At 48.1% G+C, this 26,505-nt stretch overlaps 1 protein-coding gene across 1 annotated transcript in view; it reads left to right on the plus strand.

Annotated features, from left to right (window-relative positions):
• Positions 1–26,505, plus strand: part of LOC115933079 (titin-like) — a 135,926-nt gene that overhangs the window by 37,566 nt on the left and 71,855 nt on the right. Inside the window, 6 exon segments of the mRNA XM_063699593.1 lie at positions 5,212–5,273; positions 8,574–8,705; positions 16,501–16,731; positions 17,887–18,064; positions 20,185–20,346; positions 24,799–24,891. Of these exon segments, the coding sequence (XP_063555663.1) occupies positions 5,212–5,273; positions 8,574–8,705; positions 16,501–16,731; positions 17,887–18,064; positions 20,185–20,346; positions 24,799–24,891 (858 nt within the window).

Here is a 26,505-nt window from a genome sequence, read left to right on the forward strand (position 1 = left end):
CTCATATTACCCTTCCTTTGGCTGTTACTCTGTGCCAGGTACTATTCTAAGTACTTACCATGTTTGATCTCATTTAATCTTCACCACCAAGGAACTGACCCAAGGTCCCACAGCTAGGAAATGGCAAGCTGGGATTGAGCCATGCCAGCTAGCCCCGTGCTGTGCACTGCTTCACACAGAAGCTGCCCCTCCACCCCTGCCGCCTTCTTTTTCCTTTGTTCCTTTGTTATCAGCCGGCCGTTTCCAGAAAAGGTTGGTTAACCTCTGCCTACCTCAACCCTCAGTGATTAAGGGGTGATATCAGGCCTCAAATGACTGACCTTTTTCCTTTGTTGCAGCTCTCACTGATTGTAATTCTGATTGTAATTATATATTTGTTTGCACCGTGGTTTACTTACTGTCCATCTTCCCCAGGGCAGGAGGCTGAATGGGGCAGGGGTCTCGCTGTCTCGTTTGCAGCTCCGTCCACGGCACTTCACCCACATCCTGGCCTATAAGCAAGTCCTGCCCATATATTTGACCAAGAAATAAATGAATCATTGACAGCCATGCCCCACCCCTTCCTCCTCTCTATGCCAGCCAGCACCTCGGTCTTTCACAGTGGGTAGGGCTTGGGCTGCAGGTGAAATGGATTTGCAATTCCCTGATAACCCAACCACTGACTGTGGGAGTGGGCAAGAAGGTGTCAGCTCTTCCGGATGAAAAACCAGCCTGCAATGCAGTGTTTCTACCCAGCCTACAAAGCAAACACCACTACCTCCACGCCTTAGGTTGGAGAAATTCCGCTTTACGACACAGTCCCATGGGCCTCATGTCATTTGTCCCTCCTGGCAGTCCCGGGGGATAGGCTGAGCAAGCAGTAGGAGAAACGACTCCCATTTTCCAGGTGTAAAAACTGAGGCTTGGAGGTGAAGGGACTTGCCCAAGGTCATTAGCTAGAATATAGCAGGGCTGGGATTAGAACCCAGGTCTGTCCGGGTCCACGGTCTGATCTGAACTTGGCTTCAGTTGGTCTGGAATGCACCGGCTGCATCTGATGATCTTATTAAAGATCTGTGGCTGTCAGGGTCCTCCCCCTAGAGGTGCTGATTTAGTTGGTCTGGGGTAGGGCCCTAGGCACTTGGCACTTAACAAACTCCTTAGGTGATTCCAGTGGACAGGCAGGGCTGGGAACTTCATCACCCCTCCGAGCCCCAGACTGGAGCCTGATCCTTAGCCCTGGCTGTCTATTCGAATCACTGGAGGAGCTTTTTATTTAGCCTTTTATGATGGAAACATAAAGTAGACAGCATAGGATAATGAACTACCATGAGCTCTTTTTCTTTTCTTTTTATTTATTTTTGAGACAGGGTCTCACTATTACCCAGGCTGGAGTGCGATGGCACAGTCTCAGCTTGCTGCAACCTCTGCCTCCCGGGTTCAAGCCATTCTCGTGCCTCAGCCTCTTGAGTAGCTGGGACTACAGGCACGTGCCACCATGTCCGGCCAATTTTTATATTTTTTGTAGAGACAGGGTCTTGCCATGTTGCCCAGACTGGTCTCGAACTCCTGAACTCAAAGCAGTTCTCCCGCCTCAGCCTCCCAAAGTGTTGGGGTTACAAGTGTGAGCCACTGCGCCCAGCTGCCATGAGCTCTTTACCATGCATTGCATAGGTGAACGTTTTAATATGTATCTCCGAAGGACATGGATTTGTTTATTTTTAATGACTTTTTATTTCACAATAGTTTGACTCACAAAAAGTTGCAAAAATAACAGAGTTCCTGATGTTCATTGCTCCACTTTCTCTAATGATAACATCTGAAAGATAAGAATTTTAAAAACTGTAACTGTTGGGCTGCATGTGATGGCTCATGCCTGTAATTCCAGCACTTTGGGAAGCTGAGGCAGGAGGATCACTTAAGCCTAGGAGTTTGAGACCAGCCTGATCAATATAGCTAGACCTTGTCTTGACAAAAAACATGTATATGTGACTGTAATACTAACTTTAATAATAATTCATTATTATCGAATATTCCAGTACTCCATTGTGTTTGTACAATGGCTCATTCTTCTATGATATCATTCTTTATGTTTTAGCTGGGTTTTTTTTATGGAAAAGAGTTTCCCCTTCATTTCTTTGATCACTGATCACTCTGTAGTGATCGAATAAATGACTGTTTTCCTCAGGGAAGCCTTCTCCAACCCTGGTGAACCAAATGAGTACATTTGGGAAAGGTGGAGAAAATACTTGTTTCTTTCCGCTTTTTCTGTGTTCAAACAATGACCTGGTTCACTGACAACATCAGATGTTTCTCTTTATTTCCAGCGTCAATATGAAACTTGTGTATATAAACATGAAAGGCCGGGCGCAGTGGCCCAAGCCTGTAATCCCACCACTTTGGGAAGCCACGGTGGGCAGATCACTTGAGTCAGGAGTTTGAGACCAGCCTGTTCACCAACATGGTGAAACCCCATCTCTACTAAAGATACAAACATTAGCCCAGTGTGGTGGCTGACGCTTGTAATCCCAGCTACTTGGGAGGCCGAGGCGGGAGGATCACTTGAACCCAGGAGGCGGAGTTTGCAGTGAGCCAAGATCACGCCACTGGACTCCAGCCTGGGCGACAGAGCGAGACCATCTCAAAAAACAAAACAAAACAAAACAAAAACCTTGCTTGGTATGTTTCAGCCTGTTGTACTTATTCTCCTTGTCAAAGCTCAAATTGTCCCTCTTTTAGCCTGCAGGGGCCACTTCTGCTTGGCTCTTGAGCCTTTTAACAATCCTGTTCATGCTTAGTTTCCTTGTTGTCCGGTGTGACAAGATGTTCTTGGCTTACCTTGCATATTTCCTGCCCAGCCACTTTTCCAAGAAAAATCTGGAAGTTTAAAACAAAAACAAAGCTTCAGTGCCCCAGTCGCACCCAGAACCAGCTTAATCAGATTGCCTGGTGCTGGTAGGGCCCGGATACAGTATTTTTTTAAATTTTATTTTTATTTTGATTGAGACAGGGTCCCTAGGCTGGAGTGCAGTGGCACGATCTCAGCTCACTGCAACCTCCACCTCATGGATTCAAGCAATTCTGCCTCAGCCTCCCGAGTAGCTGAGCTTGCAGGCACCCACCACCACATCCAGCTAATTTTTTGTATTTTTGGTAGAGACGAGGTTTCATCATGTTGCCTAGGCTGGTCTCGAACTCCTGACCACAAGTGATCTGCACGCCTTGGCCTCCCAAAGTACTGGGATTACAGGCATGAGCCACCACACCCAGCCAGGATACAGTATTTTTTAAAAAGCACGCCCAGCCTTGAATGGAAAACCACTGGACGAGAGTATGCCACCTTATCGGGCTCTGTAAATGCCTTATATCTGCACAAGGCTGGAACTTTGAGTGGAGTCCTTGGCTAAAGCTTTCATTACTGCATGGTGACCTCTCTTCCCTCTGCTGCTAAAGCTTGTGTTTCAGAATTTAGACCTGGATGCATCCATGTTGAAAGCCAGGCTTTGTCTGTCATCCCAGGAGCTCTGTGTCGGTCCCTTTCCTTGCCTGCATGTTGTTGACTTGGGGCTCATCTTCATTTCTCTGGGAAATAAGTTCTTTGATAGCTTGCTTAGAATCTCTCAGTACTTCCCATTGCCCTTAGAATGAAGGCCAAAATGTGTGGCCTGCAGTGTAGACTGTGCACAGCCTCCAGTGTAGACTGCTCAGGCCCCTTCTTGGTTCCTGGAGTCTACCATGCTTTCTTCTACCACCCGGCCTTTGCACACACTGCTGTCTGTTGGGAATGCGTTGCCTTTCCTTGTTACTTAGTTCTCCTCTACTCACACTTCAGGTGCCAGCTTGACTGTCTTCCTTGGGGGAGCCTTCTCTGACCTTCGTACACCAGATCAGCCCCCATGCACTTACTTTGTCTCATTGGTAATATTTCTCTCCCTTCAGGACACACATCAAGGCCCAGAAGTTGTAGTTTTGCATTTGTTCATGTGATCATTTGATGCATGTCTCTCTCTGGAGCCTGACTCTTTGGGGCTCCCATCCTGACTCCACTGCTTTTAGCTGTGGGACCTTGAACAAATCTTTTCATCTCTGGTCCCCAGTTTTTAAATTAAATTAAATTTTATTTTATTTTTATTTTGAGACACTCTTGCTCTGTTGCCAGGCTGTAGTGCAGTCGTTCGATCATGGCTCACTGCAACCTCCGCCTCCCAGGTTCAAGCGATTCTCTTGCCTCAGCCTCCCTAGTAGCTGGAACTACAGGCGCCCGCCATCACATCCAACTAATTTTTATATTTTTAGGAGAGACAGGGTTTCACCATGTTGGCTAGGATGGTCTCGATCTCTTGACCTCATGATCTGCCTGCCTCGGCCTCCGAAAGTGCTGGGATTACAGGCCCAGTTTCTTTTAACTGCAAAACAGGGATGATATAATACTTTTTATTTATCTTATGAGGTGAGGATGAAGATTAAATAAGGTAGTTTGTGTAAAGCACTTAGAAAAGAGCTAGCTACTAATAGTAGAGAATCTTGGCAGGTATTACTGACGATTACTGCAGTAGACCACAAGCTCCATACAGGCAGGGGTCATTTCTGTTTGTTTAGATTTGTATGCAGGGTGCTTGGCACAAGGGTTGTGCTCAGGAAATACTTGTTGGATGAATGAATGAATGAAGTGGAGATAATAGTAATACCATGTTTATAGAATTCCATGAGGATATAAAATAATGCAAGTATATAAGCTCTTGGTAGAGTGTCCAGCACATAGTAGGTGGTCAATAAATATTCAGTGACTGAATGAGTAAAGTGGGGACAAAGTAATACCCGCTCATGAGGTTGTCGTGGGGATATAAGGCAACCCTGTAGTACCTTGTAGAATGCCTAGCACATAGTAGGTGTTCAGAAAATATTTGTTGAATGAATGAGTGAAGTAGGGATGATGTTAACACCAGCTCCTAGGGTTGTTGTGGGGATAGAAGACAAGGCAGGTCTATAGCATGTTGTATTGTGGTTGCAAATGGTAGACACTCCGTTGATTGAAACTGGAAGAGCTGCCATGAGTTTCTTTCTCCTGGGGATTAGGAGAGGGTCCTTTTGGGGTGCAGAATGGTGTGGAGCTGACGCTAGTCCTCTGGAAGGAAGAGTGAGCAGCTGACTACTTGCTAAGCTCTGACTTGGATGAAAAGTCAAATCGTTCCTTTCCCTCTTCCTCCCAAACCTGTGCTTTCTTTCCACTAGAATCCCTGCCCAGAGTCCAGCGCTTCCTTCCTGTCGAGGATCACCTTCTGGTGGATCACAGGGTAAGGCCAGGCCCCCCAGACCTCAGGGAGGTGGTGGGGAGTGAATGAATGAATGAATGAATGAATGAACATGCTCAGCTCCCCCTCCCCAACTTCTCCCTCCTTTGCTCTTCTGCAGAGTTGTCTTGAATCTGCCTGTGCTGGCCATGTGGTCTCAGAGACACCAACTCTGTCCGGCAGTTCCGTGAACTTGAATGTGATAAACACATGAGCCGTGAGCAGCTGACACCTCTGCAGAAGGCTTTGCCTGGGACAGCCATATGCTGGACTGCTCTTGCTTTAGCTTCAGATTTGGGTTTTTAAAATATTAGGTATAGTTATTATTGACATTGTCCCCCTCCTGTTCCCCACGCCTTAGAAAAATAATACTGTCTCACCACAGGAAGTGTGGGTTAAAAAACCACATGTGCAGATCAGCAGTGCAGGAGACATCTAGAGGTAACCAGTGTCACCATTTTAGTATGCCTTCTTCTGGTCGTCTTTCTTTTTTTTGAGACGGAGTCTTACTCTGTCAGTCTCAGCTCACTACAAGTCTCCGCCTCCCAGGTTCAAGCGATTCTCCTGCCTCAGCCTCCCAGGTAGCTGGGATTACAGGCTTGCGCCACCATGCCCGGCTACTTTTTGTATTTTTAGTAGAGACAGAGTTTTGCCATGTTGGCCAGGCTTGTCTTGAAACTCCTGACCTCAGGTGATCCACCCGCATCGACTTCCCAAAGTGCTGGGATTACAGGTGTGAGCCACCATGCCCAGCTACCTTCTGGTCCTCTTTTTGTATATCTTTTTCTGCCCATTGTTAACATCTTAGTGGGGATTGTTTGAAGAATCTTTTTTTGCCCCTAATAAGCATCATCTTTTTTTTTTTTTTTTTTTTTTTTTTGAGACAGGCTTTCGCTCTGTCGCTGAGGCTGGAGTGCAGCGGCACACTTGTAGCTCACTGCAGTCCCAATCTACTGGGCTTAGGTGATGCTCCTGCCTCAGCCTCCTGAGTAGCTGGGGTTACAGGCACACTCCCCCACGCCCAGCAGATTTTTGTACTTTCTGTAGAGGTGGGGTTTCATCATGTTGCCCAGGCTGGTCTCCAGCTTCTGAGCTCAAGTGATTCTCCCGCCTCAGCCTCCAGAGTGCTGGGATTACAGGCATGAACCACCATGCCCGGTCTCATCCTTGTCTTAATGACAAACATCGTTTTAAAAAATTAGATGTTTTAAATAATTTCTTGAAGTTACTATTAAAAAGCATCACTGGGACAGTTGATGTAATTTGTTCATGACTACAGGACACCGGATGCATGCTAATGACATTCATTCTTGTTTTGGAAAATTGTGCTCTAGTTACATAAGAGCATGTCCTGGATTGGAAGGGAATACCTCCAGTTTTTTTGGGGTAAAGGCATGTAGAGGCTATATGTTAACTTTTTTTTTTTTTTTTTTTTTTGAGATGGAGTCTTGCTCTGTCGTCCAGGGTGGAGTGCAGTGGCAGGATCTCAGCTCTCCGCAACCTCTGCCTCCTGGGTTCAAGAGATTCTCCTGTCTCAGCCTCCTGAGTAGCTGGGATTACAGGGACCTGCCACCACATCCAGCTAATTTTTGTATTTTTAGAAGAGATGGAGTTTCACTATGTTGTCCAGGCTGGTCTCAAACTCCTGACTTCAGGTGATCCACCGACGTCAGCCTCCCAAGGTGCTGAGATTACAGGTGTGAGCCACCATGCCAGGCCTTTAACTGTTTAAATGGTTCAGAAAAAGATGATGTGTTTGCATGTGTGTGTGTGTTTGTGTGTGCATGTCAATGGATACAGACAGAATGATACTGCAAACGTGGCAACGTGTTAACAATGGTTGAGTTGAGTGAATTCTTAGTATGATTTGAGTAATTTTTCTATAAGTTTGAAATTATTTTAGAACAAAAGATGAAAGTATTTTACCTTCTATTATAAAAGTGTTTAGTCTGCTGGGCACGGTGGCTCATGCCTGTAATGTTAGCACTTTCAGAGGCCAAGGTGGGTGGATCACCTGAGGTCAGGAGTTCGAGACCAGCCTGGCCTCCATGGTGAAACCCTGTCTCCACTAACAATACAGAAATTAGCCCGGCAGCACACGCCTGTAATCCCAGCTACTTGGGAGGGTGAGGCAGGAGAATTGCTAGAATACAGGAGGCAGAGGTTGCAGTGCGCTGAGATGGTGCCATTACACTCCAGCCTGGATGGAGTCACATAGAAAGATTAATATAATAAAACTAAATAATCTCATCACCCAGATTTCATGCTTACTAATGCTTTGTCATGTCAGCCTTTTTATTTTTTAATTTTTTCCTTCAGCCTATTTTTTTTTTCTTTTTATAGGGTCTGACTCTGTTGCCCAGGCTGGAGTGCAGTGGCACAATGACGGCTCTTTGCAGCCTCCACCTCCTGGCCTTGAGCAATCCTGGCACCTCAGCCTCCCGAGTAGCTGGGACTACAGGTGCGAGCCATCATGACTGGCTAATTTTTTTATTTTACTTTTTGTAGAGATAGTCTCCCTATGTTGCCCAGGCTGGTCTTGAACTCCAGGGCTCACAAAATCCTCCCACTTCGGCCTCCCAGAGTGCTGGGATTATAGACATGAGCTACCGTGCCTGGCCCATATCAGCCTTTTTAATTTAAAATTTTAAAAAGTTGGCGGGGCACGGTGGCTTATGCCTATAATTCCAAGACTTCGGGAGGCCAAGGTGGGAGGGTTGCTTGAGCCCGGAGGTTCAAGACCACCTTGGGCAACATAGGGAGACTCATGTCTCTACAAAAATAAAAAATAAAAAAAAAATTACCCAGTCATAATGGCTTACACCCAAAGTCCCAGCTACTCGGGAGGCTGAGATGGGAGAACCACTCTAGACCGGGAGCTGGAGGCTGCAGGGAGCTGCGATCGCACCACTGTACTCCATCCCGGGTGACACAGCGAGACCCTCTCTCCAAATAAATAAATGAATGAATGAATAATAAAAAATAAAAAAGAGCTGTCCTGATACTTCGCTCCTAAATCATCTTTTTTTCCTAAGTCTTTTGTGTGCACCACTAAAAAAAAAAAGCCATTTTTCCTGCATGACCCAACAGAATGAGCTGTAATTAGCTTGTAATATATGCAAATGTCCATCCGCATTCTGACTTCCCAAGCTGCATGGCTGCCTTCATTTGCAGCAGGCAGCTGTGCTGCAGAGGGGAGCAGCATCAGCAGGCGTGTGGAATGAGTGAGTCCCGTCCTCCTCCTCCTCCTCCTCCTCCTCTCATTGACTCTCATTGCCTAACCCCCTTGTGTCTTGGCCCCAGGTTGATTGTCCGGGGCTACCGCCAGCCCCTGGAGGGCAGTGACCTCTGGTCTTTAAACAAGGAGGACACGTCGGAACAAGTCGTGCCTGTTTTGGTAAAGAAGTGGAAGAAGGAATGCGCCAAGACTAGGAAGTAAGTGTGAGTTTCCTTGTCCTCCAGGATGCCCCGGTCACCTCCTTTCCACTACTGTGGCCTGAATCCAGGATGGGGCCCTGGCAGTGCTGTTACTAGCTTTGTGGTTCTGGGCAAGATGCCTCACTTCTCCTCCTGGCCTCAGTTTGCTTTTCTGCCAAATGGGGTAGGATCTCACATGTCATTAAAGCAACTGGGCAGAGAAAAGAAGAAAGGAGCTGGGTGTGGTGGCTCTCATGTCTAATCCTAGCACTTTGGGAGGCCAAGGCAGGCGGATCACTTGGTCGGGAGTTTGAGACCAGCCTGGCCAACATGGCGAAACCCTGTCTCTACTAAAAATACAAAAATTAGCTAGGCATGGTGGCAGGTGCCTGTAATCCTAGCTACTCGGGAGGCTGAGGCAGGAGAATCACTTGAACCCAGGAGGCTGAGGTTGCAGTGAGCTGAGATTGCGCCACTGCATACTAGCCTGGGAGACAGAGTGAGACTCCGTCTCAAAAAAAAAAAAAAAGAAGAGAAATGTTGTCCAAACAGGCAGTTGATGCTGTTTGCCATGGCGCGTGACTATCCCTCCTTGAGTCAGTCTCACTTTTTTCTGTCTCTTTCTGAGCATCTGGCATCCTGCATGTTCTTGCTGTTTGAATGTTCTATGCAACATGCCCAGCTGACCATGTAAGTCTGTTTAGCCAAAGAAGCCCCATTTGAGGGTGATTTTGGCTGTACTGGATTTTAGGCTCTACCCCCTATGTAAGGCGTGCCCCACTACACCACCTCTGTCATTCTTTCGGGAATCAGGCCAGGGCCTCCCCTGCACATACCTTAACTCATCAAATCTGAGACGCCATTAGTTGCACGATGCGTTATTATTCTATGTAACAATAAGAAAGAAAAGCAGCTGCCAATTAAACAAGGACATAAGACTTGTCTCGAGCCTGGACGAGCTGGAACATGAAATTGCGGGTGACATGGGGGCAGTGGATTGCGGCCATGGGGGTAGTAGAATGGCTGTTTTTGTTCCTGTTGCCTCTTCTGGGGTAAGTTTATTACGATAAACTGTGATGGGGGGGGCCAGTGTGGTGCATTGGATTCCCCACAGACCCATTGGCCTTACAGGGGAAAACCCCAGACTGGGGTTCTGTTCCTCATTCTGTTCCGGGGATGCCCAGGATACAGGCCTTCAGTCAGACCCAGATGATGGGTGGGAATCTGGACATCCATGTGCCAGCCACTAGGACATCAGCAGTGGACCTCGTGACTCCGGTCGGAGGCTGTTTGGGTGGTCCAGGTGATGGGAGAAATTGTCTCGTGGGAGGCAGATAGAGCTTGGGCCTCTGTGACTGAACATTGTAAGGAAATGGCCCATGTCCATGACCCAGTTGAAGGTTTTTGGCAGGCAAAGGTGGGGTCCCTGTTTATTACAGTTCTTCATGGAGACAGAACTAGTAGGATGGATGGATGGATGGATGATAGATAGATGGATGATAGATTGATAGATGATAGATGATAGGTAGATGATAGACGGATAGATAGTTGGTGGATGTATACATGGTAGGTAGATGGATAGATGATAGATGGATGGATGATTGATAGATGATGGATGGATGGATGGATGGAGGGTGAGAGGGGATCTACTAGGGAAACTGGATCATGTGATTATGGAGGCTGAGAAGTCCCACCCTAGGTCATCTGCAACCTGGAGAACCCAGGAAGCTGGTAGCATGGCTCAGGCCAAGTCCAAAAGTCTCAGACCCAGGGAAGGTGATGGTGGAATTCTCAGTCCATAGTCAAAGGCCTGAGAACCTGGAGTCATTGGGTAAGTCCCAGAGTCCAGAGGCCAGAAATCCTGGAGTTCTGATGTTCAAGGGTGGGAGAGGATGACATCCCGGCTGCAGAAGAGAGAGCGCCTGCACTTGCCATTACTCTGACTTTTTGTTGTGTCCGGACCCTCTGCTGATTGGGCGGTGCCACCCACATGGGGCGAGGATGGATCTTCCTTAGTCAGTCCACTCATTCAAATGCCAGTCTCGTCTGGAAACACCCTCACAGACACACCCAGAAATAACACTTTAACAGCAAGCAATCTGGGTATCCCTTAACCCAGTCAACTTGACCCCTAACATCACCCATCTCATCTGGATTCCTTCAGCCTCACCTGCAGCATCCCCCCCCCCCCCCCCCCGCTAAGCAGGCCACATTTGTAGTGTGGGCTTCAGCATTCCTCATCATCCACGCCTCTGCTGATCACGTGGCTCGGCTTCCTCTCATGGAAGACGGGTGCCCACCTTTGTGTCCCGTGGAGCTTGTCAGAGGAGCAGGTTGCTGGAGACACCGTGGGAGAGGCCAATATCACAGCCTTGGGAGGAGGACAGAGTTTGAATCCAGAAGCTCCTCCACTGGCCTGGCCCTTAATCTACTGAGCAGATGAAACTGACTGCTGCTTTTGTGCTTAGCGATGTTTAGTCTCTGAGGGTTCAGAGAGTGGAACAAAAGAGACACACTCTAGTTGGGTGCCATCGACCTTCTATATGGGAGACAGGACGCTGGTTGTGAAACATGCATTGACAAGACGCTTTGGAGAATGATAGTGTTGGGGTGAGGTAAAAATGAGGAAATGAGGGTGAGAGTAACCGAGGAAGCGTGTGTGTGTGTGTGTGTGTTCTTTTTCTTTTTTTTTTTTTTTTGAGATGGAGTCTCACTCTGTTACCCAGCGTGGAATACAGTAGTGTGATCTCGGCTCACTGCAACCTCTGCCTCTCGGGTTCAAGCAATTCTTCTGCCCCGGTCTCCCAAAGTGCTGGGATTACAGGTGCATGCCACCACGCCTGACTAATTTTTGTATTTTTAGTAGAGACGGGGTTTCACCGTGTTGGCCAGGCTGGTCTTAAACTTCTAATCTCAAGTGATCCTCCTGCCTTGGCCTCCCAAAGTGCTGGGATTACAGGCATGAGCTACTGTGTCCGGCTGAGGGAGGTGTTTTAGATACAGTGGTCAAAGTTCTACCCAGTGCGGCCATGACCCTTGGTGAGCATGTGCCCGTCCCTCCCTAAGTCTATCTCTGGCTGTTTCCGAGCCTCTGGCATCCTGAGTGTTACTGCTTTTTGAAGTGCTTTTGTTCAACATGCCCAGCTGACCATGTATGATTGTTTTGAGAAGGTCACATTTGAGCAGAGACCTGCATCGGAGGGAGTGAGCCTTGTGTGTATCTGGGGAAGGAAGGGCTTTCCAGGTAGAGGGAGCAGCCAGTGCAAAGGCTCTGAGGACGCTCGTGGTGCATCAGGGGGCTCGTGTGGCTTGAAAGTGAGTGAGGGGGAGAAAGGGAGGAGATGAAGCAGGAGAAGGATTTGCAGGGGTCTCCTCTGAGAGTTAGGGTGGGATTCTAGGTGCAGTGAGAACACAGGGGGGCAGGTTTTCTGCAGGGCAGTGGTGTGACGTGAGTTCTGTTGTTTGTTTGTTTGTTTGTTTGTATGTATGTATGTATGTATGTATTTTAGAGACAGGGTCTTGCTCTGTTGCCCAGGCTGGATGGCAGTGGCATGATCACAGCTCATTGCAGCCTGGAAATTCCGGGCTCAAGCAGTCCTCCCACCTCATCCTCCGGAGTAGCTGGGATTACAGGTGCACACCACCATGCCTGGCTGATTAATTAATTAATTAATTTTATATTTTATATTTATTTTTTTGAGATGGAATTTTGCTCTTGTTGCTTAGGCTGGAGTGCAGTGGTGCTGTCTTGGCTCACTGCAGCCTCCACCCCCTGGGTTCAAGCGATTTTCCTGCCTCAGCCTCCCGAGTAGCTGGGATTACAGGAATGTACCACCACGCCCGGCTAATTGTGTATTTTTAGTAGAGATGGGGTTTCTCCATGTTGGTCAGTCTAGTGTCAAACTCCTGACCTCAGGTGATCTGCCTGCCTCGGCCTCCCAAAGTGCTGGGATTACAGGTGTGAGCCACTGCGCCTGGCCTTTTAAAATTTATTTTATTTTATTATTATTATACTTTAAGTTTTAGGGTACATGTGCACCATGTGCAGGTTAGTTACATATGTATAGAGACAGGTCTCACTGTGTTGCCCAGGCTGGTCTCCAACTCTTGGCTTCAAGCAGTCCTCCTGCCTCAGCCTCCCAAATAGCTGGGATTACAGGTGTGAGCCACCACACCCAGCTGAGTTCTGGTTCATAACAACCCAGGCTGCCCTGGGGAAGGTGGATATTTAGGGACAAGAGTGAAGGCAGGGAGACCAGGGTGGGAACCTCAAGGGCTGTCCATGAAGTCCCTTCATGCCTCACCGGGAGCCTCCATTTTATTTATTTATTTATTTTTTGAGACAGGGTGTCACTCTTTTGTCCAGGCTGGAGTGCAGTGGCATGATCTCGGCTCACTGCAACCTCCATCTCCTAGGCTGGAGTGATCCTCCCACCTCAGCCTCCCTAGTAGCTGGGACTACAGGCACGTGCCACCACACCTGGCTAATATATGTATATTTTTTTTGTAGAGATGATATCTCGCCATGTTGCCCAGGCTGTTCTCAAGCTCCTGAGCTCAAGCAGTCCACCTACCTTGGCCTCCCAAAGTGCTGGGATTACAGGCATGAGCCACTGTGCCTGACTGGAGCCTCCATTTTTCACCCAGAGCATTTTCTGAGAATTCAGTGAGATATGTGTCATGATAAGCTGTGCCCTAGCCCTGAGTACATGCTGGGCAGGTTTTAATTGTACAAGTTTTATTTATTCATCTGTACACTTTGATCTTGCCAGGGAGGATGTGGTGAGAACTGGGTCTTGGGGCTTGAAAGCGGGCCACCTGAGAAGGGTCTGGCTCTGTGAGTACCTTGGTGTTTAGAGATCTCAGCGTGGAGCCAGGGGATCATTTACTTGGGACATTGGTAGACGGATCGCTTGCTTTATTCCCAGAGACGTAAGCCAGATCTGGCACCTGTAACCCCTGTGAACCTGGAGAGGGTGAGAAGGAAAACCCTGTCCTAGGCTGGAATTTCCTGGTGTGGCCCCTTACACTCAGATCCCTTTTGTTAACCAGAGAAAGGAATGCAGCCCGTGCAGCTCTGGGCTGCTGGGTGTCCTAGGCTCGGGGATCAGGTGATGGACGCCAGGGCTGGGGGGTCTGCATGGCTTCCGGGATCCTTTTACCACCTCTCTTCACCCCTGAGTGACTCCTTCTCAAAAGTCAGGTGTGGCTGGGCATGGTGGCTCATGCCTGTAATTGTAGTACTTTGGGAGGCTGAGGCGGGAGGCTCACCTGAGTTCATGAGTTCGAGACCAGCCTGGCCAACATGGTGAATCCCTGTCTCTGCTAAAAATACAAAAATTAGCCGGATGTGGTGGCGCTCACCTGTAAGCCAGCTACAGGGGGGCTGAAGCATGAGAATTGCTTGAATTGTTTGGATTGAAAAACCCAGTGCTTCATTGGTTTGTGTGTAGTGGTTTTATGTTCTCTTTTGTGTATGGCCACTCAGAGCTTAGGGCCATTTTGGACTGTGGTTTCTGCTGGCATGAATGTGAAATGCTTCTGTGACTCTGGAAGAGTTTGGCAGTTTTTTTTTTTTTTTTTTTTAAGTTAGACAGAGTGAACATACCACCAGTCACCCCCTTCCCAGGCATCCAGCCAACAGAGCTGAGAACATATGTTCATAAAAGGCTGGTACAGGAATGTTCTTAGCTACTTTGTGATAACCCAAACTGGAGGTAAGCCAGACATCTATTAGCAAGTGAACAGACAGATGCACCAGTCATGTACATCTGCACAACTGAATACTAAGTGATGTACAAGAACGAACTATTGGCCGGGCACAGTGGCTCATGCCCATAATCTCAGCACTTTGCGGGCCCAAGGCAGGCAGATCACTTGAGGTCAGGAGTTCGAGACCAGCTTGGCTAACATGGTGAAACCCTGTCTGTACTAAAAACATAAAAATTAGCCGGGTGTGGTGGCGCACACCTGTAATGCCAGCTACTCGGGAGGCTGAGGCAGGAGAATCGCTTGAACCCAGGAGGTGGAGGTTGCAGTGAGTCGGGATTGCACCATTGCACTCCAGCCTGTGTGATAGAGCAAGACTCCATCTCAAACAAACAAAAAAAATCTTTATAAGATAAAGACTACTTTTTGGTGACAGCTTTATTGAGATATTGATAACACCGCACGATTCACGTATGCAGAACATACAATTCACTGATTTTTAGTGTGTTCACAGAGTTGTGCAGTCATCATCACAGTCAATTTTATTTATTTGCTTTTTAAGACAGAGTCTTGCTGTGGCACTGAGGCTGGAGTGCAGTGGCACAACCTCGGCTCATTGCAACCCCCTCCTCCTCCTGAGTTCAAGTGATTCTCCTTTCTCACCCTCCCAAGTAGCTGGGATTACAGGCAACCGCCATCATGCCTGGCTAATTTTTTATATTTTTAGTAGAGACAAGGTTTTGCCATGTTGGTCAGGCTGTTCTCAAACTCCTGACCTCAGGTGATCCACCCGCCTCGACCTCCCGAAGTGCTGGCATTACAGGCATGAACTACTGCACCCAGTCAAAAAAAAAATTTTTTTTTAGAAATAGGGTCTTGCTATGTTGCTGTGGCTGGCTGGACTGTTTTTTTTTTTTTTTTTTTTGCATTGATCTATATATGCCTATCCCTTTACCTGTCTTGATGATTGTTGTTCTTTTTTTTGTTTTGTTTTTTTGTTTTTAAGACTGAGTCTTTTTGCCCAGGCTGGAGTGCAACGGTGTGGTCTCAGCTCACCACAACCTCTGCCTCCCGGGTTCAAGCGATTCTCCTGCCTCAGCCTCCAAAGTAGCTGGGATTATAGGTATGCGCCACCATGCCGGGCTGATTTTGTATTTTTAGTAGAGATGGGGTTTCTCCATGTTTGGTCAGGCTGGTCTTGAACCTGCCGACCTCAGGTGATCTGCCCACCTCGGCCTCCCATAGTGCTGGGATTACAGGCGTGAGCCACTGCGCCCAGCCTATTGTTGTTCTTTCTTTTTGAGATGGAGTTTTGCTCTGTCACCCAGGCTGGAGTGATCTCCACTCACAGCAACCTCCACCTCCCAGGTTCAAGTAATTCTCCTGCCTCAGCCTCCCAAGTAGCTGGGATTACAGGCACCTGTCACCATGCCCGGCTAATTTTTGTATTTTTAGTAGAGATGGGGTTTCACTATGTTGGTCAGGCTGGTCTCAAACTCCTGACCCCAAGTGATCCAGCCACCTTGGCCTCCCAAAGTGCTGGGATTACAGGTGTGAACCACCACTCCTGGCCATGATTGTTATTTTGTATTGTTTTGAAATCAGGAAGTGTGAATCCTCCAACTTGATTCTTATTTTTCATGATTGTTTTGACTGTTCTGGATCCTTGAGTTTCCATGTGAGTTTTAGAGTTAGCTCATAATTTCTACCTGGCAGCCAGCTGGGCTTTTGATGGAGATTGCCTTGACTCTAGATCAGTTTGGAGCCGTCAGTTTTCTAAGTCTTTAACTTATTCAACTCGTTTAATCTTACCTACCTTGGAGGTAGGTCCTACTTTTATCCTCATTTCACAGAGGAGGAAACTGAGGCCCAGAGAGCTTAAGGACCTTGCCTGAAGTCACGCAGCTGGCCAGTGGCCAAGCCAGACCTTGAGCCGGTGGCTCTGGAGCCCTTGTTTGTAACCACTGCTGAGCTGCCTCTCTCCCTGGGCTTGTTGTCTTTGACTCTGCCTTCCCTGAAGGGTGACATTCCCTGGCCATGTCCTTGTGGTAGGGGGCTCTGTCTCTGGCAGACCCCACGACGGCTTCACCTCCTTGTGTTCCAGGCAGCCGGTGAAGGTCGTGTACTCCTCCAAGGATCCTGCCCAGCCGAAAGAGAGTTCCAAGGTGGATGCGAATGAGGAGGTGGAGGCTTTGATTGTCAAGTCCCCACAGAAGGAGTGGAACCCCTCTCTGTTTAAGGTGTTATACAAGACCTTTGGGCCCTACTTCCTCATGAGCTTCTTCTTTAAGGCCATCCACGACCTGATGATGTTTTCCGGGCCGCAGATCTTAAAGTAAGACCCCCTTCCCTCCCAGGTGGGCTCCATTTTCCCTCCTTGGATTTGATCTTTCAGTTGCATCAGTCATAACCCTGGGGTCATGCTGTGTCCTGAAGTGGGCTCATAGCCAGATGTCTCCATTTTTACTTTAGCTTTTTTGAAAAAAATAGAGACAGGGTCTTGCTTTGTTGGTCAGGCTGGTCTCGAGCTCCTGACTTCAAGCGATCCTCCTGCCTTGGCCTCCCAAAGTGCTGGGATTGCAGATGTGAGCCATGGTCACTGCCTAGCTTTACTTTATGCTTTACTTAATTACCATATTAGTGAAGACCACATCGTTTGCAAGTAACAGAAACCCACTAGGCTCCCCTGAAACCCAAATGGGGAGGATATGGCATTGTGTTGGGAAACCAAGAGCAAGGAAATGGCAGCAGATCTCATGAAAAAACTGCAACCAGGGTTGGGCGCAGTGGCTCATGCCTATAATCCCAGCACTTTGAGAGGCTGAGGTGGGAAGATCAACCTGAGGTCAGGAGGTCAAGACCAGCCTGGCCAGCATGGTAAAACCATCTGCTAAAAATCCAAAAATTAGCTGGGCGTGGTGGTGCACGCCTGTAATCCCAGCTACTCAGGAGTCTGAGGCATAAAAATTGCTTGAACCCAGGAGGCAGAGGTTACAGCAAGCTGATTGCATCACTGAACTCAAGCCTTGGCGACAGAGCAAGACTTTGTCTCAAAAAAAAAAAAAGCAAAGAATAAAAAAAACAAACAATAACAAAAACTGCAACCAGGAACCGGGGAGTCAGAAAGGAAGTTGCCTCTCTCCTACCTGGCTCTCTGCTGCTCTGTGACTCAGGGGCTACATATCCCTTCTCTTTTCCTCCCTACCTCTTTACCTGTTCCCTATGCAATTCCTTTGGGTGACTTGCTGGTGATGAGATACAGCTAGAGCAATTAGTGCACAACCCCAAGGCAGAGGCCTCTTTTATGAGCAGTTTGGGCCCCCTGGACAGCCAGATCACCACTGTGGACTTGTTTTTCCGTCTATGAAATTGAAGTGATAGTGTCTAGCTCATCTGGCTCAGGAGAAAGTTGCAGTGCCAACACTGAAGCTCTTTTCCCTGCCCCCACGTGTCACAAGTCATTCCAGGCCCTCTCTTTGCTCCTTTGCAGGTTGCTCATCAAGTTCGTGAACGACACGAAGGCCCCAGACTGGCAGGGCTACTTCTACACCGTGCTGCTGTTTGTCACTGCCTGCCTGCAGACCCTCGTGCTGCACCAGTACTTCCACATCTGCTTTGTCAGTGGCATGAGGATCAAGACCGCTGTCATTGGGGCTGTCTATCGGAAGGTAGGGGGCGCTGTGCCATTGGCATGTGGCCCGACTTCCACATCCCCTCCTGCAGCCCTGGGTTACTCTGGGGCCAGCGTGGGGATTTCCAGCCCAGCTTCTGGAGCAGTAGGATGAGGGTAGCTTCCGTGACCTTAGGTGGCAGGGACAGTACGCATCAGGCGTTGTACGTTAGGAAAGCTGATTTCAGGGGTTGGCGTGTAGATGTTTTGGTGTATCAGCTGTGAGTAATTGAGTTTCTTAGATGGATCAGTGGCCCTTGATGTGGGGAAATCGAAGTTTGGATCCTCATTCTGCTGTTAACATTCTGTGTTTCAGCTTGTTGTCACTCTTTTTTTTCATTTTTTTGAGACCAGGTCTCACTCTCTCCCCTAGAGTGGAGTGCAGTGGCGTGATCTTGGCTCACTGCAACTTCCACCTCCTGAGTTCAAGCGATTCTTCTGCCTGAGCCTCCTGAGTAGCTGGGACTACAGGCGCCTGCCACCACGACCGGCTAATTTTTGTATTTTTAGTAGAGACAGGGTTTTGCCATGTTGGCCAGGCTGATCTTGAACTGCTGACCTCAGGTGATCCGCCTGCCTCAGCCTCCCAAAGTGCTGGGATTACAGGCATGAGCCACCACGCCCAGCCTGTTGTCACTCTTAATTTGAACTGAGCAGGTGGCACATTCCTTGCATGATAAGAGTATGTAGCAGGCATTTGTGTACATCCAATTTCAAAGGACCTAAATTACCTTCTTGATCTCTATAAATTTTTTTTTTGTCTCGAGGTCAAGGAAACTGCTTGGATTCTAGGTTAGGAAGAGACAGTCTTGCAGGTACTTGATGAACTAGAGGAGTGATTCTCAGGCCTGTCTGTGAATTAGACTCATCTGGGGACCTTAAACTGATGCAGGCCAGGCACTGTAGCTCATGCCTGTAATCCCAGCAGTTTGGGAGACCAAGGTGGGGGAATCACTGGAGGCTGGAAGTTCAATAGCAGCCTGGTCAATATAGCAAGACCCTGGCTCTGCAGAAAATTTTAAAAAATTAGCCAGGTATGGTGGTGCGTACCTGTAGTCCCGTCTACTCAGGACATTGAGTTAAAAGAATCACTTCAGCCCCGGAGTTGGAGGCTGCAGTGAGTCCTGATAGCATCCCTGCATTCCGGCCTGTGTGACAGAATGAGACCCTGTCTCAAAAAGCAAAAAAACTTCCTGACACCTAGGTTGCACCAGACCAGTGAAATTGCGATTGCTGTGGTTGCACCCAGGTGTCACTGTTTTTATTTTTTATTTATTTTTATTTTTTGAGATAGGGTCTCGCTCTGTCACCCAGGCTAGAGTGCAGTGGCATGATCTTGGCTTACTGCAGCCTCCACCTCCTGGGCTCAAATGATCCTGCCACCTCAGCCCACCACGTAGCTGGGCCCAGAGGCATGCATCACCACGCCTGCTAATGTCTTAGTGTTTTTAAAACTCACCAGGTGATAGTGTGCAATCATGTTTGAGGGCTAGGGAGATTTTCCCCACCAGGGCATGTTTGGCAATATCTGGGGGCATTTTTCGTTGTCCCAACGGGGGGTGAGGGCATGTAGTGGGTCGAAGCCAGGGATTGCTGCTAAAACTCCTACGGCGCGCAAGACAGCCCCCCAAAGAATTATCTGGCTCCAGATGTCAAGAATGCCAAGGATTAGAGACCCTGGCCCAGACACTCAGTCCTTCAGTGGGACCTGGGACCAGTAGCATTGGCACAGCCTGGAAGCGTAGAAATGCAGAATCCCAGGCCACAGCCCAGACTTGCAGAATCCGAAACAACTCCCCCCACCCCCCACCACTCCCCCCAAAAAAACCCGGCTACATGTGTGCACATTAAAGCATGCGAAGCCCTGGTTTCGAGGACACCTAGGGTCCCTTGCCAACTGATGAGTTCAAGGTTGGGAGGCGTTGAGCACCGTGGATAAGAATGTGGGCTTTGAGATGACACAGGCGTCCTGGGCAGACAGATAGGTCGGGAGGGGAGGAGCAGAGATCTGCGGCATTTCTGCCCCTGAGAGTCTCCTTCCTCTCCGTGGGTCTGGAGGGAGAGTCAGGCCTCTTCACCTGCCACACTCACCCCCCTTCCCTCTCCTTTGTCCCACAGGCCCTGGTGATCACCAGTTCAGCCAGAAAATCCTCCACGGTCGGGGAGATTGTCAACCTCATGTCTGTGGACGCTCAGAGGTTCGTGGACTTGGCCACATACATCAACATGATCTGGTCAGCCCCCCTGCAAGTCATCGTTGCTCTCTACCTCCTGTGGCTGGTGTGTGTTTGATGCCGTTTCCCTTTGCATGCAGGGAGGGACTTCTACGTGTGGGCAGTGGGCTGAGGGAGTGGGTGTTGATGGTAATGGCATGTAGAGCTCCCTGGCAGTTCCGGCTGTCGTTCGTATTTTATTTTCCAGCCTGTTAACCAATTCCTCAGTATTTTGTTCCTTTCCTGAATTGTCAGGTTGATGTTCTCCTTGGTGGCATGGCGTTTTCATTATCTCTTTTCCTTGACAGTGTCAGTAATTAACTACCCTACAATGGACACATCATATTTCTCCCATTGAATCCTCCCAAACGCTAACCAGACTCACTTATTCACTAGTCCCTAATTATGGTGGTCAAAATTCTCTCAATTGCAAGGGATATAAATCTATCTTAAAGTAGCCTAAGTGGCTGGTTGCGGAGGCTCACGCCTGTAATCCCAGCACTTTGGGAGGCCAAGGCGGGCAGATCACCTGAGATCAGGAGTTCGAGACCAGCCGCAACGTGGAGAAACCCTGTCTCTACTAAAAATACAAAATGAGCTGGGCGTGGTGGTGCATGCCTGTAATGCCAGCTACCTGGGAGGCTGAGACAGGAGAACTGCTTGAACCTGGAAGGCGGAGGTTGCGGTGAGCCGAGATTGGGCCATTGCACTCCAGCCTGGGCAACAAGAGTGAAACTCCAATTCAAAAAAATAAAAATAAAAAAAAGTAGCTTAAGTCAATAAAGGGAACTTTGGGGCTGCATGTATCTCAGAAATCTGGGGACTAGCTTCAGGTGTGGATTGATCCAGGAGATCAAGCAATGTTGTCAGTACTCAGTTTCACCTACTGCCCTGTTGTCCTCTGAGTTAACATTATTCTCAGTGGTACTTCCCTACATGGCTCCGTAGCTTTGGGCTGATAACATCCTGACAGATAAAGGTGCCAGAGAAAAGACAAGGCAGCATTTCTCTGCACAGCCAGAGTCAGTCTCAGAGTGCGCTCTGATTGGCCTGGGTTGGTCGTATTCACACCCGTGAACCAATCACTGTGGCCCAGGAGGCAGAGTTCTCTCATTGGCCAGCCTGGGTCACATGTCCTCTCCCTTGGCAGAAGAGAGCCCTTCCATGTGGAGAGGGAGAGTTCCTCTCCCTTGACAGCCCTTCCATGTGGAGAGGGAGAGTTCCCAAAATAAAATGATAAGCAAAGAGGCTCATAGCACAACACATGCCTTGTGCTTTGCTACCTCTGGATCTTTGCCACGTACCTTTCCTTCCTTCTTCCTAATTGATGAAAGCCTGCTCATCCCCCAAGGCTGTAACAAACACTACTTCCATTGATTTACCCTCCCCTCTCCATTAGATGGACTTCTTTTGAATTTTGAATCCCAATAACTTTAGTATAGGAACTCATCTAATAATACTTTCATAAATAGTTTTTTTTGTTTTGTTTTTGTTTTGACATGGAGTCGCGCTCTGTTGCCCAGGCTGGAGTGCGGTGTGCCATCTTGGCTCGCTGCAACCTCTGCCGCCCAGTTTCAAGCAGTTCTCCTACCTCAGTCTCCCGAGTAGCTGGGACTACAGGCTTACGCCACCACGCCCACTAAATGTTTTTTTTTTTTTTGTATTTTCAGTAGAGACAGTGTTTGACCATGTTGGCTAGGCTGATCTTGAACTCCTGGCCTCAGGTGATCTACCCTCTGTGGTCTCCCAAAGTGTTGGAATTACAGGCGTGAGCCACCGTGCCCAGCCCACTCCCTGAAATAGTTTTTTTTTTTTTTTTGCATGCTGAGTGTACTGCCTCCTCTTGGAAGGGTAACATGTTAGCTACTTGCAGACATATAGCAGCTGACTTTTGTGTCTTCCGTGGGTACAACCCCAGCAGGGCCTGATGCATAATGGGCACAGCTCAAATTATTATCTGTTATTGAAAGAGAAGGGCTGGACGAAATGGCTCATGCCTGTGATCTGAACACTTTGGGAGGCCAAGGTGGGTGGATCATCTGAGGCCAGGAGAGCAGCCTGGCCAACATGGCAAAACCCCGTCTCTACTAAAAATATAAACATTAGTCGGGCATGGTGGTGTATGCCTATAATCTCAACTACTTGGGTGGCTGAGGCAGGAGAATAGCCTGAATCCGGGAGGCGGAGGTTGCATTGAGCTGAGTTTGCACCACTGCATACCAGCTTGGGCAACAGAGCGAGACTCTGTCTCAAAAAAAAAGAAAAAGGAAGAAGAAAAAATTACTGGTTTATTTGGCTGTAGTTTGGTTTTTTTTTTGTACATTTGTAGAGCAGAAGGTGAGTAAAGTGTTTCTAATAATAAAACTCAGAAAAAACACCAGAATTCAATTATCTAATAGGCTGGGTACAGATATAGGTGGCATGCGCTTGTAATCCCTGCACTTTGGGAGGCTGAGGTGGAAGGATTGCTTGAAGCCAGGAGTTTGAGACCAGCCTGGGCAACGTAGTGAGACCCTGTCTCTACAAAAAAAAAAAAAAAAAAAAAAATTAGCTGGGCGTGGTGGTGCCTACCTGTGGTCCCAGCTACCGTGGAGGCTGAGGCAGGAGGATTGCTTGAGCCTAGGAGTGCAGAGGCTGCAGTGAGCTAGGATCACACCACTGCATTCCTATCTGGGTGACAAGGCAAGACCCTATCTCTAGAAGGAAAAAAAAATCTAAATAAATTGTCTTTTCAAGCAGGTGTCTTGGGGAGTCCACTTTTGTAAAAGTGCTACTATGGGAAAAATATTTTTGGAACATTTGTTCTAGAACTGCCTTCAGGATTGGTTTATGAACCGTTAAGAAAATTGTCTAACATCACATTTTGTTTTAGATGGTAGTTGCTTGAGCTCAGCACTGTTGACACTTGGGGCCAGACAGTTCTTTGTTGTGGGGGCTGTCTTGTTTTTTTGTTCTTGTTATTGTTTTTTTTGTTTTTTTAAGGGACAGAGTCTTGCTCTATTGCCCAGGCTGGAGTGCAGTGGTGTGATCATAGCTCACTGCAGCCTTAAATTCCTGGCCTCAAGCAGTCTTCCCACTTTGTCATCTCATCTAGCTGGGGACTACAGGTGCACGCCACCATGCCTGGCTAAGTTATTTATTTTTTTGTAGAAATGGGGGTCTTGCTGTGTTGCCCAGGCTGGTCTTGAACTTCTACCCTCAAGCTATCTTACCACTTTGGCCTCCCAAAGTGATGGGATTACAGGTGTCAGTCACTGCACCTGTACACAAAGCTATAAGTTAATAACAGCAAAATTAGCAAGGAATTAAGGCACACATGGGGCGGTGTTCAAGAGAAGCCAGGTGCAGGCTTCTGTGAGTCCCCAGCAGAGTCACAGGTTCACTAATTCTCTGGCAACCATGATGATTATGTGTGTGAAATGTTGCCAACCAGGGAAGCTTGGTAGGAGCCCAGTTCCTGGGTTTATATTAGGGGCAGGTCACATAAGCAGCCTTTGCTTGGCACATACCAAAAGTCTAGACTCCCAGAGGGAAAGCGGTGTTCAGCATAAACCATATTGTTTGTACAAACAGTTGAGGCACACTGAGCTACTCTACCCAATTCTGTTAATGGTGGAAACCCTGTAAGTATGCAGACACTAGCCAAGGGCTAAACTTGTAAGCAGCCTTCAAGCAGGAAAAGCAGTCAGGTGGTCATGTTCACACTTTTCTGCTTACTACCTTATTACCTTTCTAAAAATCTAAGCTGGGTGTGATGGCTCGCGCCTGTAATCCCAGCTACTTGGGAGGCAGAGGTGGGAAGGTCACTTGAGCCCATGAGTTTGAGACCAGCTTAGGCAACATAGTGAGACCTTGTCTCTACAAAAAATCAAAAAAATAGCTCAGCATGGTGGTGTGACTGTAGTCACAGCTACTTGGGAGGCTGAGTTGGGAGGATCACTTGAGCCCAGGAGATCGAGACCAGTTTGAGTAACATAGTGAGACCTTGTCCTTACAAAAAACCAAAAAAATTAGCTGGGCATGGTGATGTGACTAGTCACAGCTACTTGGGAGGCTGAATTGGGAGGATCGCTGGAGCCCAGGAGTTGGAGACCAGCCTGGGCAATGTAGCAAGACCTAATGCTTACCTGTAGTCCCAGCTACTTTGGAGGCTGAAGTAGGAGGATCACTGATGCAAATAGCCACTGTACTGCAGCCTGGGCAACATAGCGAGACCTCATCTCCGAAAAAAAAAAAAAATTAGAAGCCTGAAGTTGCAATTTGCAAACCTCATGTGGCCCCAAGGGCTTGGGAGAAAGGAGCATGGACCTGCTTATTCTTCAAGGGATTGGGAGGACCTGGAGACATGCTCAGGAATGAAACCACAGGCTCTTAACACCCTATTGTGGGGTAAAAGTAACACACCTTGCCCTGAACTTGGTCAGCAGCATCCACGTGGGATGGATCAGCCGGGGAAGCTGTTACGGGCCCTGTTTTCTTCTGTCTGGTGAGTGATGAAGAGTCTCCTTTCCTTCCTTAGAACCTGGGCCCCTCCGTCCTGGCTGGAGTGGCGGTGATGGTCCTCATGGTGCCCGTCAATGCTGTGATGGCGATGAAGACCAAGACGTATCAGGTAAGGCATGTGTCTCTGCGGGCCCCCAAGCCGGGCCCTAGGCAGGGGCCTCTCCGTGAGGATTCTAGTCCAGTTCCTTCTGCTCTGTCCCTGGGGTTCTCAGCCTTGCCTGCCAGTTGGAGTCACTTGGGGAGCCTTAACAAATGCTGATGCCCCGGCCGCATATCTGGGATTCTGATTCACTTACTGTGGGTGGGGTCTGGACATCAAGATGTTTTAAAGCCTCCCAGGTCATTGTATTGGGCAGCCAAGATTGAGAGCTCCTGACACATGGTTAGACCTTGTAGGCCGGTGACTGGAATCAGAAGGTCTGTGAGCCTCCGAGAAAGTCCTTGTTTCCCAGAGTCTTGTTTGTTATGTGTATGTGTGACTCAGCTTTCAAGAGTTGAATACAAATTACCCCCTACTTTTTTCCCCCTTATTAACTCTTACCTTATAGGATACATGCTGTTAATCTCTTTATTTAAATTAAAATAATTAATTTCTAAAATGGGGCCTTGCTGGGTTGCCCAGGCTGGTCTCAAACTCCTGGGCTTAAGTGATCCTGTTGCCTCAGCCTCTCAAAGTGTTGGGATTACAGGTGTGAGCCACCATGTCCGGCTTTCAGCTTTTTATTTTTGGAGATATTTTGTATTTTAAAAAGTTTGAATACCCAAGTAATAGAGTGAGGTTTCTTATTATAAAAAAGTTCAAATCAAGCCGGGCTCACCCCTGTAATTTCAGCATTTTGGGAGGCCAAGGTGGGTGGATGGCCTGAGCTTAGGAGTTCAAGACCAGCCTGGGAAACATGGTGAAACCTGTCTCTACCAAAAATGGAAAAGTTAGCTGCGTGTGGTGATGCGTGCCTGTAGTCCCAACTACTTGGGAGGCTGAAGCATGAGGATCACCTGAACCCAGGAGGTCGAAGCTGTAGTGAGCCATGATTGTGCCACTGCACAACAGAGTGAGACCCTGTCTCAAAAAAAAAAAGTTTAAATCGTACAAAAGTACGTAAATTAAAAGGGGATACCCCCTTCCCTACGCTCTCAACCACTGCAAATATATAGAAGCAAATCCTTCTACAACTTTCTATGTATGTATATACAGACCTGATTAATGGTATAGTTTGGTTTGTTTTTATATATGTGGGTTTTTTGTTTGTTGAGATGGAGTCTCACTTTGTTGCCCAGGCTAGAGTGCAGTGGTACGATCTTGGCTCACTGCAACCTCTGTCTCCTGGGTTCAAGCAGTTCTCCTGCCTCAGCCTCCCGAGCAGCTGGGATTACAGGTGCCCACCACCACACCCAGCTATTTTTTGTATTTTTAGTAGAGATGAGGCTTCACCACATTGGCCACGCCGGTCTTGAACTCCTGACCTCAGATGATCCACCCGCCTCGGCCTCCCAAATTGCTGGGATTACAGGCATGAGCTACCATGCCTGGCCATTATATATGTTTTGTGTATGTGATATTATTACCATATCTGTTTTTACCTAAATGGGCCCACGTGGCAGCATGATTTTTGTCTTTTAGCGCCCTGCTTTGGGGACCTCTCTGTGCTGTGCTGTATAGCTTCAATTCATTCTCCCGACCCGGTGCCTTTTGGTCTATAACAGAGATGGTGCGGTTTATTTC

Source organism: Gorilla gorilla, chromosome 18 (assembly GCF_029281585.2).
Source record: "Gorilla gorilla gorilla isolate KB3781 chromosome 18, NHGRI_mGorGor1-v2.1_pri, whole genome shotgun sequence".
NCBI lineage: Eukaryota > Metazoa > Chordata > Mammalia > Primates > Hominidae > Gorilla > Gorilla gorilla.